We start from the raw sequence: 16064 nt of genomic DNA, 5'->3' as shown, positions 1-16064 counted from the left end.
CACATGTGACAGCAAATTCCTCCATTTCACGCAGCTGCAAGCCAGTGATTATTTTAAATGAAAGTATTTCAGCTTTTAGCATTTTTATCTGTGTGTGTTCTTCAATTTGGAATCCTTTGACCATACCAGTGTACTGAAATTAATTAAAAATATCATTTACATAACAGACAGTGTTTTCTTCTAATGCAGTCTTTGTTCCCTTCAATATGTCATATTTAGGGAAGAATGTTTAAAAAATATAAGACTTTCTTCAGTGTTCTTCTGGAACTTTGGAGGCGTATGATCGGTGTTGGATTAAATTAGAAAAAGGGTGAGCTGGTTGTCATTTTTCTCAGCTCTCTGATACAGAGGCCTAATTGACAGCTGAAATACAGTTGGAGTCACTGTTTGTCTGCATAAGCCTGTGAAAAAAGGAAAAAACAAAAACACATCTGCAGGAGCATCAATTCATTTTACTTTGTGTCAGATATTGTTTATGGGGAAGGACACCCAGTAAACATTGAATGCGAAATTAAAATTGATTTGTCAGGGTGTGCCATAAACATTTTATTTTGCCTGGCTTTTCAGTTATCGGTTCTTCTCCCCAAGGATGTATTCCTCATAAAACCATTAGGAGACTTAATATACAGCTCCACGTGCCTCTCCCCAAGGTGCTGTTCCCCAGCCCCCCCCCCCCCCCTTCGCCCCTCGCCCCCCCAAGGTGCTGTTCCCCAGCCCCCCCCCCCCGGCCCCTGGCCCCCCCAAGGTGCTGTTCCCCAGCTAGCCGTCTGTGACCACGGCTGACCATGAAACTCTCATATTTGCTCAGGGTCTGTGAACACAGTGACCGTCTGGGTGTCACGCACAAGCACCCCTGTGAGGGATTTTTTTAGGTGTGTTTGCGTCTGTGTACAATGCGCTGAAGCTGCTGTGATCTTAGGCTCCAGGCCTATTGTGCACAATTCATACATTCACACAAGGCCAACTCACTATGTAACAGCTGCAAAAGCCTAAACCGGCAAAAAACCTGATGATCATACTGAATGGGCTGAGTACTCTCAAATAAAAAATAAAAAAAATGAATGAGTCATAACTAAATTTAAAAAAGTAAAAAGGTTATCTTAAAATGTTTAAAGACTGTGAATACTTGAATAGAAGCAGAAAGAGAGATAGAGAAGTGTGTGTGTGTGTGTGTGTTAGAGAGAGAAAGACAGATAGACAGACAGACAGAGACAGCAAGATGTATGCTTGTGTTGAGGCTAAAGAAGGTTTTTTATGCAAGTGTCACAGGAGGACTAAAGCACTCACCCCACCTTTGCACTCTCTAACAGCAAATGGCCCCCAACCCTCCCAGAATTCTGAACAGGACATCTTGTCCTGGGCTCGGTGCTCGTGCCTAACCCTGGCTCAAGTGTTGTTAGCCAAAAACGTAAATACCCGATCAATGAAAAGGCAGGAATAGCCTGGTAAAGGGGACAGGCAGCAGGCTCTCTCTCTCTCTCTCTCTCTCTCTGCCACAGCAATCACTCTCCAGTTTACAGCGAGAAACAGGCATCAGAGGCTGCCGGTGTACCTGCCTAATCTGTTGAAAATGGCTCTGCATGCTACAGCATTATGCGTGGTAACTCAGCCGAGCCACTGCGCGTAATCTGTACACTGCATTATTTGGATATGCTTTGCTTTTTTATTTTTTATTTTTTTGCTTTTCTCCTTCTTTGCATATCTCTCCCTCTCTCTTTTTATCGCTATCTCCCTCCCTCTTTTCTTTCTTTGTAAGCACATTACAGTGCTGTGTGTTTACGCGGCCTCCCACGACTAATTCAATGGGATGTCACAGAATTTTCACAAGTGGTGAAGATGCCGTGTTTCATCCACTCCATTGGTCACATTTTCTTCTCAGAAAAAAAAAAAAATTTTATGTGGAGATGATATCCTTGGTTAAGTAAAATGAGATTTTAAAAAAACAACTAATAGTACTGTCTCCTTAAAAGCTCTGTGGACAGTTCAAGGCTTAGCTCGCGTTGTCTTTGTTGAAAAGGACACGGGGAGACAGGAAGGTTCCTTAACTTCAGCCAGAGTTGAACTATTCTGAAATCCCAGACGTGACCAAAATGCAAATGCCTTTCGAGCAGAACAATACACGGGGCTCTCAATCTCAGCATTATTAGAGGAGAAAGGCTCACCTTTTCACTTATAATGAAAGGATTTTTAATACATTTTATTTATTTACTCACAAGAGCCTGCAATAATAAGCATGAGCCTTCCCTCTTTTATCCATGTGCAGTCTGGGAAATCTTTTCAACAACCAACTCAGCTCTTCTCACAAAAAAAAATTACCACAAGTTAGATTGTTGTTTTGATTCCGCTTTGTGCTTGCGTGTAAATCAAATAGAAAAGCGTTGCTTTTTTAAAGATCCCCCCGTGAATTGCAATTACATTTTTCTCGCACATCCAAACAGAGTTATCTCCTGGGGAACGGCGCGGGCGCGCTCTGCAGCCCTTTAGTTAGCATGCGGCCTGCGCCGCGAGCTTGTACATAAATTAGCAGCGGGTCAGATGCCGGCGCCCGCTACTGTTCTGCGATGGTATCAGCTGCCCTACAAGGCGTGACACAGAAGCGCGGCGGCCCCCGGGTCTTATCGATGCAAAGTGCCAGCAGTGCTATTGGATTCCTCCTGCTGGCTGCGCGGCGGCTCTGGCTCCCCGATCTGCCGATTCGCCAGTGGAGGGTGCTCTGGCTTTGAGGATCAGAGCGGCCAGACTGCAGCGTCAACCTGCACCCGTCCTCTCTCTCTCGCTCTCTCCCTATCTCTAGCTCTCTCTCTCTCTCTCTCTCACTTTCATTCACTCTCGCTTTCTCTCGCCTCTCTTTTCTCTCTCTCTCTCTCTCTCTCTCTCTCACTCTCTTTCTCCTTGGTCTTTCTTGTTATCTTCTTTTTCCCGTTTTCTCTCTTCTACCGCTTTTACTTTCTCCCTGTCTTATTTTTTACTCTCTGCTCCTCTGTTCTTTCTGTCCTCTCTTTTCTCCATTCTCTCTTGTGCTCGCACCTGTCTTTTTCTGTTGTTCTCTCTCCCTTCTTACTCTTCCCCCTCTCTCTCTCTCTCTCTCTCTCTCTCTCTCAGTGACAGCTGTACAACTTATGCTGCAGTCAATTAAGGCCAATCTTTTGCTGCCACGTTCTTCGGCTGCAGTCCCTCCTAAATCTCTGACAATTGTTCCAGAGAAAAATACATTAACCTTGAGGGGAAGGCTGACTGTTGGCCGTCTCCGCAAAGCACCTGACCTCTGAGCCTCTCAAAAACTCCTCTTGTGAAATGCAGCAATTAGCCTGTTTGGCAACTGAAATGTTGAATTTGTCAGAGAAGTTAAAGCTATTGTGGAAAAAAACAAAAAACTTTAGTACACACAATTTTTGTTTTTCACCTAATGTTAAGGTGTGGGCTTGAAAGCTGCTCAAGGCTTGCATTCTGAAAAACAAACCCAATTCAAGCTTTCTCAAGCACTAGGACCTGGTTTAGCTCTTTGGGGAATTTGACTCTGATGTTTTTATTGCAAGGCGAGGGCAGTCTTTTTTTTAGAAACTGTAGACGACTAATGCGTCACTATAGACGGGATGAACAGAAAGCCTTGGGGATAAGCCATTGTTCAGACATCATTACCAGAGGCTGAAAAGCAATGCATAAAAGACATCAGTGCCACAGAAGGATTCTGGACCCCAAACCTGCAATCAGACCTTCAAATGTTTTTGCAAATATTTTCTTTGCCTTGGCAAAGTGAAGGTGGATTATTGGTAAATGTTATCGCTGTGGACAGAGGCTCTTATGGGCCGGGCTGGCTCTCTGTTAATTTGGAAGATTATTATTTGAGTGTCGGCTCGGGGAGAGGGTGCCCAAGACGAGAAGAATACGACGGGGGAACAAAAACAGGATGCGACCGGGACTCTGGCGGGTCCCTGCTGTGAAACATTCTGGAACCAGAACCGCCGGTTGTTGACAGCGAGACCCACTGACAGTGGGGGAAACCGTATCATGCCGATGAGATGTTTTGTTCCTAGAGGAAACCTTTTTTTTTTTCCCCTGCTCCATTTTTCCGTTTAGTTTTCCTTCATTTCCTCCAGCAAATATTTTGGGATAATCTTTCAGCTTTTGCTGTGTTTTTATTTTATTTTATAAGGTCACTTTCAATTACTGCACTTTATTCGGTGGTTTATCTAGACCATTAAAAAAATGTAACCAGTTTTCTTGATTTATTATTGCAGGTAATGAACAAAAATGGAAACGGCAATGTTTCCAGTTTCTAACACCAATTTGACACGGTGAGATAAAGTACTGACCACATGTTCTACCACACTGGCTAATTCAGCAAAGTGAGATTCATACTGTGAGATTAATGCAGTACTGACCTGTTCTCGCACAGGCTAATTCAACACAGTGATATTAATACAGTACTGACCTGTTCTACCACAGGCTAATTCAACACAGTGATATTAATACAGTACTGACCTGTTCTTCAGGTTAGTTCTGTACCACTCTGCCCTTCCACTGGTAACTTTAGTGCCTCAAATCACGTGATCATCACTGAATTGATCTGTGGTAGGTTTGAGTTTGACTGTGTGCAAGGTTTCATTACCGTTAGCAATTATAATTAGATTGCAATGCGTTTCCTACATGGGAAGAATGCCTAATGTGAGTAGGCATTGGCTGTTGCTCACTGAGTGCACCTGGAGAACAATTTAGAGGAAACAGATCTGCTGTACGTTCAGGAACACTGGCTGACTTCACTTCCTGGGTTTTTAAAGTTTTATTGGATGTTTCTGATTGGCCCATGCAGTTTCATGTGCAGATAAGGATATTTAAAATGTTTTCAACCTCTGCTGGCTTTACAATGGCTGGTGAAGAGGCATTCGGGGGTTTGTGGTGTAGAGCAAGTACAGTAAATGCACTTCTAAAGCAGCATGTGCACTGACTTTCTGCCTTCAGGTTGTATGTGCATGTATTACCCAGCTGTTCTTCAAAAAAAAGAAAAGAAAAAGTTTAACATTATTTTTGGTTGGAACTATCTGCTGTGGAACATGCAGGCTGGGAGTACTGTGCGGGAGAAGAGCAGTGCTGGAGTGGTTTTAAAAACATGCATATTAATGTTTGTTGTTCTGAATAAAAGCCATAAAATCTATTCATATTTCCAGCCTCTGGAAATGTCAACATCCCTGTACAAGCTGCTCTGTAGTTACTTTAAGTGCATTTTCTTGCTTTAGACAAAAAAACCCCAGAATGCTCCATTTCATGGTAACCGAAAACTAGACTGCCTGGGAAAATGTTTTTTTCTGAGATTTTTGAGTTATGCTGCAACTCTAGCAGCTCCAGATCCCCGCCCCCTTTTCCCAAAAAGCCAGCAGACCCCCTGGGTCAATCTCCCTGTCGCCAAGCTGGGAAAATGGGGAAACTGCAACAGAACGGTAACAAATGTCACCCCCATGAAGCGTTATAAGGTAAAAGAACAATTTCTTGACTGTTTGCCATTGGAGTTGAAGTGCTGAATGACCAGGATGACATACTCTGTGCTTGGTCAAGGCACCGGGAAGCCCCGATGGCCATAGTGCACAGCCTGTCCTATCCACAGAGCATATCTCAATCAATACACCTGCTCTTAATGTCTCTTGGAAATTTCGACTGGTGGTAAGGGACCAAAAGAAATGCCACTCCATGTTTGGTCTCTGAGGCTTCCCAAGAAGATATTAGCCCCAATATTGCGCTTGCATTGCATCCAGGAGATGGTGGTGTAGTCCCCTAGCAGTGTATGTGGAGCAATAAGACTTAGGTTGAGTAGTCATACTAATGCAGTGTGTGTTGTTCCAGTCATTGTCAACCTGGCTGGTCATCAAAAACAGCCATACAATAAAACTTAAACTTAAATGATATGAAAAAAACCCAGAAGGTGAACTATGCTTTTAAACCCACATGAACCGTTGCCATGAAGTCCTGTTCATAGTGAAGGTTCAATCTTTGTTTCAAAAAGGTTTTGCATTGCCACTGCAAAATAATAAAAAACCTCTATTTTAAATACTGTAGCATATTTTAGAGATGCATAATCAAGTTTTTTACACTGCATTTATTTTGTGAAGCAATTTTTATGAAAAAAGATTTGGATTGAAGATTGCAAGTTTGACCTGGGAGCAGAAACCCTGTTATACAGCACAACGCAACATCAGAGTTATTTTAACAGAATTTTAAAGAAGTCCTTTGCTTAACTGGAGATAATGAGTGGTAATAACATTTCACTGTGTCGGCTTTGTAAAAATGAAAGGATAAACTTGGAACCAATTTAAAATCTCAGTTCTCCTCTTCAGGAGCGTTAATTGTGTTCTCCTCCAGGGACATTGGGAGGATCCCTAGGACCTGTGTGGGTAGATGTAATCTGTTCTCCCTGATTTAAACTAAACTAAACTAAAATGTAAATTTGACCCACTGAACCAGTACGTCTCTTGTAGCTGAGGTATTAGTACCTGTAAAATTTCAGATTTGAAAGAATTCGTAAGTCTTGGAAGATGATGGTCATGTGCTTGAAGCATGTTGCCACCTTGTGAGGAAATGGTGATTGAGGCATAAAGTTGGCACTTGATGACATGGCACTGCAGTGAGATCTTTAAGGCGAGACTGATGCCCTTGAACCTGAATTGAGCAGCACTGGGTCACATGAAAGAGATTACAAGCTGTAGTGACACAAGTCTGTGTAGGCTTTCTCTGTGTGGCCATTTCAGGTGAAGTATAACAATGTATTTGAAAGGTGTGCAATCTATTGGATAATTTCAGTGCGCACTGCACATGCTGTTGAGTACAAATTGATTGCTGTGGTATACAGTGCACATGCTAATACTAATACTGATTTACTAGGGTGGCACGGTGGGGCAGTGGGTAACACCTATTGCCTGACAGCAAGAAGGTCCTGGGTTTGTGTGTGGAGTTTGCATGTTCTCCCCCTGTTTGTGTGGGTTTCCTTTGGGTACTCCGGTTTCTTCCTGCAGTCCAAAGACATGCAGGTAGGGTAACTGGAGACTCTAAATTGAGTGTGTGAGTGAATGTAGTGTGTGCCCTGCGATAAATTACCAGCCTGTCCAGGGTGTATTCCTGCCTCTCTCCAAATGCATGCTGGGATAGGCTCCAGCACCCCCATGACCCTGGTTGGGATAAGCGGGTATAGATAATGAATGGATGGGATACCAATACCAATACCAATACTAATACTGATACTGATACTAATACTTTAGTATATGTTGCATATGCAGTCCCCAGGTGGACAGCTTTGACTTTGTTAGTCTGGTTTGACTGTCTCCTTGGGTTAGCACTGGTGTTCCTATTGATAGGTTACCATAGACTCTGTCACTGATTTGAGGCTCTTTAAGACTCAGATATCTTGGCTTGGCAAATGCGTCCAAACAGAGGAATAGACATCTACTGTAATGGGCAACAATGTAATCTGGTCACAGATGGTGAATTGGAGAGAAAATGGGGTTTTCTTAATGACCTGACCAGGCTAACTAGCGTGCTGCAATCTAGTTTTCTAGCTGACCAGGCTCAATAAGAACATCACATTATAGAATATTTTGCTTTGGAGGTGTACTGTTTTCATTCAATTCTGTCAATGAAAGGGTTTCAAACAAATGTATTTTTAAAATTTATTTTCAAACAAAGACCATTGCTTCTTGCTACTGAATAGCTTTAGAAATTCTTCACAAACACTGCCTCCCCTGATTCGTTAATTCAACTGTCCTCTATTTGCTCAATCAGCAGTTTCTTGCCCTCGATTGTGGGTGGTTCTATCTAGTTTAGGGTACATTTGTCCAGCAGCCTGACAGCAAAGAGCTAGGAGCCCGGAAGGGGAGGCTAGAGGTGACCCTTTAAGATGAATTATATTTGCTGGATGACTCTTCAGTGGGTTTCATCTCCCTCAACGGGAGGGCAGGATAATGGGAGTGATTTACAGGAGGCTGTAAAACCATCAGGCCTGCGTAGCGTTTTGTTTACTGTATATCTGGAGGATTCAGAAATCAGCTCTGGAGTGACATTCTGCTGTTCTCTTGTGGGGTGACACTTTAATTAACCCCCATCCCCACCCTCCCCCTTTGTTGAAGGGAACAGGCCTTCAAACAGTAGGGGATCTGGAGCAGGACTGGGATGGTAGATTTTTATTTATTTATTTATTTGTTTATTGTTGTTGGGTCACAGAGTAGCCCCGTCCCATTTTCGGTAGCACTGACGGAAATGTTGTCGTGTTGCTTGGACAGAAGATGCTCTTTGGCCGGTGGTGTCCCTACATTTGGGGATCCAGGGGAGCGAATAAAATGATTAGGCCCACTCCACTCCCTGCTATGGTTTTGCTTTTTTTGTGTGTGCACTTGCAGTAGCACCTCCCACCCCCCTAGTCCTTAATGCAGATATCAGCCACAGTTTCATTTTCTCTGGTGTGGCAGCTGTTTTCTGCCTCTCACTCTCCGTTCTCCTTTTCCTGGTGCTCTGGCCTTGAGTGCAAATTACTTGTAGGCACAACAGCAGCATTCCTTCAATGAATCGTCTGCTTTTGAGGCTTTTCTACTGGGGTGCCGGCGATAACCAGCACAAATAAAGCAACACTTTGTCTTTGACACTAGCCTTTGTCTATGCTGCGTGCTGCGATACTGTGTACAGGCGTGTACACGTGCTTTGTACGCACAGTACATGATCATTCCTGGCAGAATATCTTAAAGAGCAAATCCCTCAATAGAAACACACGGGCGGGCTCCCTCTGGGAGTCTCTCTCGTGTTCTCCTGCTGACGACATTGGGTGTGACGGCAGACACTCGTTTTTTTTCTGCCTTTACGAACCCTGGAAAAGCCAGTGGTTATTTCTTTTTATTATGCCCATGTTTTACTTAAACGAGAACCCCAGACAATACGTCCGACGCAGCGGTGCTATGTCGAGCTTCAGCTGGTTTACAGCTCAAGTGGAAACGGGCTGCAAACCTTTCTGAATGGCCAGGTTAGGATGCTGGTAGATGTGGTAAATGTATATGGGAGACATAACGACAGCCTCCATTAAAAGGAGTGTTTTACATGCAAATCAGACAGCGATGCCCTGGTGAGGTGGAGGGAGGAGTAAGACGACAACAGAGATGGAGGGACTTATGGGTGTGAAATATGGATAAATTGTGCTGTGATATCGAAGTGGCTGCAGCTGCTGTAGGCCACGTATAAGTCACAGCTGTAAACCAGAAGATACATAGGATGAAGATGATGCACATAAATGTTGGATCAAAAGCAGAAATATTGGCTGACAGCAAACATAGACAAGTTCTCTGTGGGCACATAAGGCATATAAATGTACTTTGTGTTTAGGGGTACCTTTGGGTTTTGGGATAGAAAATGGTCATTTTCTAGCCAGCAGAATAAAGCAAGAGCATCACCGTGCTATAGCTGTAAACACCTGCCAAAAACAGGTCCTTAATTTCGGTGTTCAAGCTCATCTCCGCTGCCTTCCTCAAAAACGACCTCTAATGCATTTCAAGCATCAGTTGATCACACATACTGTATTTTGAATGGTGCTGGATCACGCTTTAGGTTGCTTTTAACACTCAGGCATGAAATGGGACCGCAGGCAGACGAGAGGTGTATGTTAGGGGGAGGGTGTGCTGACGGGCTGGGGGCTGACTGCCTCTCGTCCTTCCTTCTCCCATAGCCGTGCAGTCCCTGAACAGCCTGAATGACCAGATCGCCCACTTCATGGTGAACCGACCCAAGGCCCTCAACGATGAAGACGGCGCCTTCCTGCCCAGCGAGAAGGAGACGCTGAAGAAGTCCATGACACTGATGCGACACCTGCTGATGGATGCCCAGGTGAGGGAGAGGGGGAGGGGGGAGGGGGGGGGGAGTGACATCACCCTGCTGTCCTACATGTGTCACTCATGTTGATCTCACTGAATGACTTGCAGTTCACCGAATTCTCTCTGGCAACATATAATGGATAGTTCCTTTCTGAAGATACACCCTCCCAACAATTGCTTGCTAAAAAAACAGATGGGCCCCACGCTCTGCTCAAAGTACTAAAAATGCAAAGGAAAAAATCGAAATCTATTTTTCATCCTTCATCCATATATGAAACATCTGTTATTTGGGAGCTAATCATAATCTGCCTGGATGCCTCCCACCGAACAAATGCTGGTGATCTGGGATTTTTCTTTCATGTGAATAAGGCTTTTGATGTGGCATTTCCTCATGTCTTTATGCACAGTTTACATGTGTAATTCCTGTGTTTACATAACAATGATGATTTAAGGTAAGAAATACACACACACACACACTACATATATGACCCAAAGTATCTGGACAGCCCTTGGTTTGGTGGCTGTTTTTCATGGTTTGGGCCAGGCCCTTTGCAATTACTGCGCACACTAGTGCTCTCTTTCTCCTCAATGATGTTCCAAACAGTTGATTTTGGTAAGCCTACGGTTGAGTCTCTGTCTCAGTTTTTTCTTATTTCTCGGCCTCATAATGGCTTCCTTGACTTTCATTGGCACAACTCCGATCCGCATGTTGACAAACACCAATAACAGACTCCAAAGGCAAGTAAAAGCCTAGAATCAAGAGTAGATACTGAAGGCTCTCTTATACCTGTACTAAGTAAGCAATTGAACACACCTGTGATTTGTCCCAAACATCATGCTGCCCTGAAGTGGAGGGTCAATGTATAAAAAAAATTCTGTTATTTCTACAAAATATAAGCTGCCTATTATAAAAACTCTTAATATGAGCTGAGAGTGCACTTTAACCACATGTGAATCTAAAATTGTAGAGTAGAGAGCCAAATCAAGAAAAAATACATCTTTTTCCCAAACATTGTGGAGCTCAATGTATATACTGTGTATATATAGAAAGGAAGAGGAGAGACAGAGAGAGTGTGTATATATAGTTTTCTTTTTACATGGTGTCATGTAGATTTCACTCCGGTTGGCTTTTACATTCCCGCCTAACAGCTACGGTGATGTACAGCCGAGGATGTCTCAGAAATAAGTCCTGTCAGTGCGCTCCCATGCTGGTGAACCCCGCGGGGAAATGGCTTGATGACACGTAAGGCTTATTCTGAGAGCTTCTGATGAGCAAAAGGAGAGAGTCACTTCTACCTTGAGTTGAAAGGAGAAGTGGGCTGGGGTGCCGAACAGAGGATGTGTCACTCGCAAAGCCCCCCCCCGCCTGCGGTCTCAGTAAGTCCCCGTCTTCCTCCCGAAGACAGCAGCGCCTGAGATGGATGGCCCTTATTTGTAAGATCATTTGAAGTCGGAGCGTGATTAGGACTGAATGGATTATGCCGATGACTCATGTTAATTGCCTTCTACGGGCTGGCGGAGATCATCCTCGGCGTGCCGGTTATTCAGAACGGAACCTCCAACAGTTCCTCAGAGTGAATCTGTGTGGAATCAATCACTGTGGGGAGCCCGAGTCATGTCATGTCTGTGGAAGGGCGGGGGGAGGAAGGGGCGGGGGGGGGGGGGGTGCGTTTGTGCGCCGCAGTTCAGCTCGCGTTTGTGAAAGGCGACGCCGTGGATCCGTTAATAGCTGAATGAATTTGCGCAAGAGCGTGATTCGCACCGTTCGGCTTCCCTTTAGCGGGCCCTTAGCTGATAAAGCTGACGGGAACGTCGTGAAAGAGCGGGCACTTTATCAGGACCCTGCGCTTGGCTGTATCTCTTCCCCCCTCTCGCACATAACTTCCTAGTGACCTTGCAGACACTGTCCTTCAGACATCTTGCATAAGATGATGGGGGTTGTGGGGGGGGGGGGAAGCTGGAATGTGCTCCGTTTATACAGGGAGGGAGGGATGCGAAGTCAAAATAATAGAACCATTTCTGTCAGCCTGAAAACCACTTGTGACTCGAAACAGACAAACGGTTTTCCGCAAAAGCTGACTTGTGAGTAGTAAAGAGCAGCGTAAGTAGTTCACAATGGCTTTGTTATTGCCGAAAGTAGCTGTTAAAATGAGCTCTTCTTGCAGATTGGTTCAAAGCCTCCTCGTTCCCTTATCGTGAATGGTGTTGGCATGGCAATGAATCGGGCAGGCTGTGGCAGTAGCAACACATTCTATCCCTGAGATTCTGAGGATGACATGCAAAGGATTGTGGGCCATCATGTCGTGACGTGGAAAATGAAAACTTGCTTCTTTTCAATCAAAGCCGAGATGTAATTGTGGTGCCCATCCCCTGACCCAGGGGTTTCTGACAACGGCGGGATTGTTTCACCCCTTTGCTCAGTCTTAAAAAAAAAAAGAAAAGGGGTCAGGGTAAGGTAATTTCCTGCACAACACAATCTGACTGAAATTGTTCACTTACATTAGATTTCTACAGAAACGATGACACATGTCATTTGAGCTCCGTTAGCTTATCTTGTTGGCCTTATGCTTGATGGATTTGTTTATGATATTCCTCTTATTTTTTATAATGCTTTACACATGCCCGGGTTTTCTGCTCAGTCTTTGTGTATAACAAATGAGTCTTGAGTAATTACCGAACCATAGTAGATCACTGGAATGCGTTACATTGCATTACAGGAATTTAGCAGACGCTCTTATCCAGAGCGACTTACACAACGTTTTCACATAGCATTTACATTGCATCCATTTATACAGCCGGATATATACTGAAACACTGCCGTTGTTCCTTACCCATTGGACTACACTACATGAACAACATAAGGGTTTTCCAAAGAAATGTGGAGGCAACATTGACCAAGGAGGGATGGTTTCATTAAGCAGGATTTCCCCTTCATCTTGTTGTGGAAGAGCGCCTCCTCTGGTTGACCTGGTCCCTGCGGTCTAACTGTGCTAAATGATGCAGTGAAAGTGCAGCTCCGCCTTGTATCCTTGAAAACGTGTAAACAAACTCCGAGAGACACCTGCATAGAAGCAGTCCACCAAAATAATGTAATTCCTCCGGAAATGATAGTTGCTAACTGACAGAACATCCCAGCTGAAGTGTGTGACAGGGGCACCTGCTGGCTAAGGGCTTTCTTCAGGTCTTGCAGGTGGTGGAGCAAGATAATTCTCTGTCATACTTATGAGAGCATCTTTCATTTCAGAAACATACAGCATGTAACAGTGTTTACATACATAATTTGTGGGTTAATATTTTTACCTCAGCCTTTACCTGTTCACCGCAGAGCGAGATTTGCCAGCGCTTTGAGTTTTCAGGGCTCGTGCAGAAACTCTGACTTGATTACATGTTTTGACGCGAGCTGTTTTGATGTGTGTGTGCAATCATGAGGCGCAGTTCCAGCTCTGTGAGCAGACGTTGCCCTGCGTTTGCCACCTGCTACCGTAGCTGGCCCCGTTAAGTCTTTGGCTCGTCTTTGTCGCCCAGGGGCCCCTGCCCCACGAGCGTGGGGGCCCCGGAGGGGACGGGGGGGACAGGGGGGATGGGGGGAAGGGGGGGTGAGGTGCTGTGAAAGGCGTCCCGGTGCAACAGGCCGATAAAGCCCCCGCAGAAGAGCCTCCTCTCCTGCCTTTTCTCTTTTTCGAGGCTAAAAAGCGTGTTTAATGTTCAAAGCCCGGGGAAAATCCACTTACACGCCGGAGGAGACGTGCGCAGACTGTCGAGTGGCCGAGCGCGCGTCCCTCGGCGCTGATACGCGGCAGAAGCGGGGCGGTTCGGGCTCCAGCGAGGGGGGCACGGCTCCCCTCCCCTCCACCTGTCATTTCGGTTACACTCGGGGTGGGGGGTGGGGGGTGGGGGGCATCGCCCGTCTGGCGTGAGCGTGTCTCTGCTCGCCTGTAATCAGGGCCCATTTTGAGCGTCCGTCATTACGAGGCTCGGTCCCCTCCGAGCCACTTCAATATGGAGATGGTCACATGTGCGACGTGACCGGGCAGGGCTCTTGTGTTGAAGCAGGGGGGCGGGGTCACCAGAGTGGAGGTAATTCAGCTCTCTGCGCTTCTATCTCCCATCTGCTGTGTCCTTGAGTCAAGCAGAGAGGAATAAGGGGGTCTGAACTGCGGCCATTTCCATCGCCTCCCCCCATCTCCCCCCCACCCCCATTTTTATGCCACTTTTCAAAGAGAGAAAAAAGAGTGCTTCTCTGGCCAGCTGTGCCCCCGCCCTGCCCAACCCTCACCCCCCCGACTACCACACGGTTGTGCGGGAGAGGGATGTCAGTGCTCCTTGGCCACAATGACATTGACAGCCACCTGGGGATCCCGGAAGTATGTGGAGCACCCGTACCCCCTCCCCATCCCTCCACCCTGCACCCCACCCCACTCCACCCCCCCTTCCGGTACCCTCCACCAGGCCTTGCCACCCTGCAGCCTCCACCCTGCTACATAAACATTATGGTTTGATCAGAAAACTGTCTTTAGCTGATATGAAGAACTATTCTTTGAAAGTGCTGCAGTTTAAGTGTACTATTTCACATCTATGCATTAGGACACAATAATTAGATTTCTGTGGGAGGAAAAATAGCATCACTTTAAATATACAGCATGGTTGCTGTTTCATAGGGTGAAGCCTCATTGTGTTTAAAGTTCCAGATATTATAGCAGTCAGTCATCAACAGCACATACCTCTAATATATGCCATCACTTAAAAGCAATTTAGCGTGTATTATTGCACATGCTTGGAAGTGTAGGTTATGTAATTTAAACAACCTGGTCTACTCTCCCATACTCTTTGCTTGTCACTTCTCTGTACACTGAAAAAAAGTTTTAAAAAAATTTGTATTTTATTTTTATATTTAGACATAAAAACTAAAATATTTAAATTAATTTTTGGCAAATAAGACAAAAAGATTGCCAATGAGTTGAGGCAATCATTTCAAGATTTGCCAATGGGGTAAGACAATTTCACTTGTTAAGCAAAAAGTCATTTAAAACATCCAAATATTTTCTACTAGAGAGAGGGTGAAAAAAAGTCTCATTACAAGACTGAAACAGTTGTTACGACATGGTATTTTCGCAGTGTAGCTCCAAGTAGAAACTTCATTAATGCAATCATTAAAGTCTCTGACTACAGCTACACAAAACCCTACGAAAAATCCCCCCCAAGGAGGGGCTCCTGGAATTGTGGCAAGATTAAAGGGGAAAATGTGAATTAGTGATTTTGGGCACCCTCTGTCTCCGTAGTCTTAATCTCTCTAATCTGGATTTGCATACTGTGATCCAAAGAGCTTTAGATCTCACAACTGGAGTTATCTTAAATGTTTTTTCTTCTTTTTTTTGCAAGAGCTTTCTATCAAAGTAGCCTGCAGTTCACCTACTTGTCTTCTTTCTGCTTTTCTTCCAGGGCACAAGCTTGATTTATAAGCCTAGAGCAATTAAACTTACATGCATTAATTCTCCTTTTGTACAAGTGATGTGAAATACTGGCATAGAAAAGAAAATGTCGCTATTAAAGCATCATTTGAGTGAAAACGAGCCAGGTTTCTGCCTGTGAATATTCCTGCATAAGCATTTTTTTGTGAAAATGCAGTAGACACAAACTGCAAAAGGCAGAATTGTTGTGTGTGTGTGTGTGTGTGTGTGTGTTAACGGGTCACGCAAGGACAGCTCACGCTTCCTCAGAGCATTTCCAGGTTGGGTCCGGATCAGTGGTCAGATACTAGCTGACGGTAAATACTTTCCTGTGATGTTTTCAGTGGGGACCTGCATTCTAGCGTGGCGGGGGGGGGGGGGGGGGGTGTGTCAGGGTCATATGTCTGAATGTCAGTTCCCCTCCCTGGGGAGGCACTTCAATAGTAGCAGAAAACTTTGGGCAAGCGTTTGAGTGTTATTACATGCCATACACACACACACACACACACACACACACACACAGGTACAAATCTGACTGCCTGATGTACTCCCTGTCTCTACATAAAGCTGTTGCTTGGTTGCTTTTATGCGTGTCACCGGAGAGCCTAGTGCTGGCAGCGGTTCTGCAGACTGAGGTTTACCTGGAGCCTGTAGGCTTCACCGTGGGGTTGGTTGGAACTGCGTGATGTTTGATGTACTCACACTGGGAAGGGTTTTGTGGTCACAATACGGGGGAAACCAATGGGATCAGGCTTGGAGCTACGTGCTATGTATGGTCCCTCCA

General features: G+C 45.1%; 1 protein-coding gene across 4 annotated transcripts in view; it reads left to right on the top strand.

Annotated features, from left to right (window-relative positions):
- The window catches only part of kazna (kazrin, periplakin interacting protein a), a 309866-nt gene that overhangs the window by 82595 nt on the left and 211207 nt on the right, over positions 1-16064 (top strand). For all 4 annotated transcript variants that reach the window (XM_064297865.1, XM_064297864.1, XM_064297866.1 and 1 more), the window contains one exon: positions 9689-9846. In XM_064297865.1, the coding sequence (XP_064153935.1) occupies positions 9689-9846 (158 nt within the window). The remainder of the gene's footprint in view (positions 1-9688; positions 9847-16064) is intronic.

This window comes from Anguilla rostrata, chromosome 11, assembly GCF_018555375.3.
Source record: "Anguilla rostrata isolate EN2019 chromosome 11, ASM1855537v3, whole genome shotgun sequence".
NCBI classification, from domain to species: domain Eukaryota; kingdom Metazoa; phylum Chordata; class Actinopteri; order Anguilliformes; family Anguillidae; genus Anguilla; species Anguilla rostrata.
This window is presented reverse-complemented; position numbering and strand designations above follow the sequence as displayed.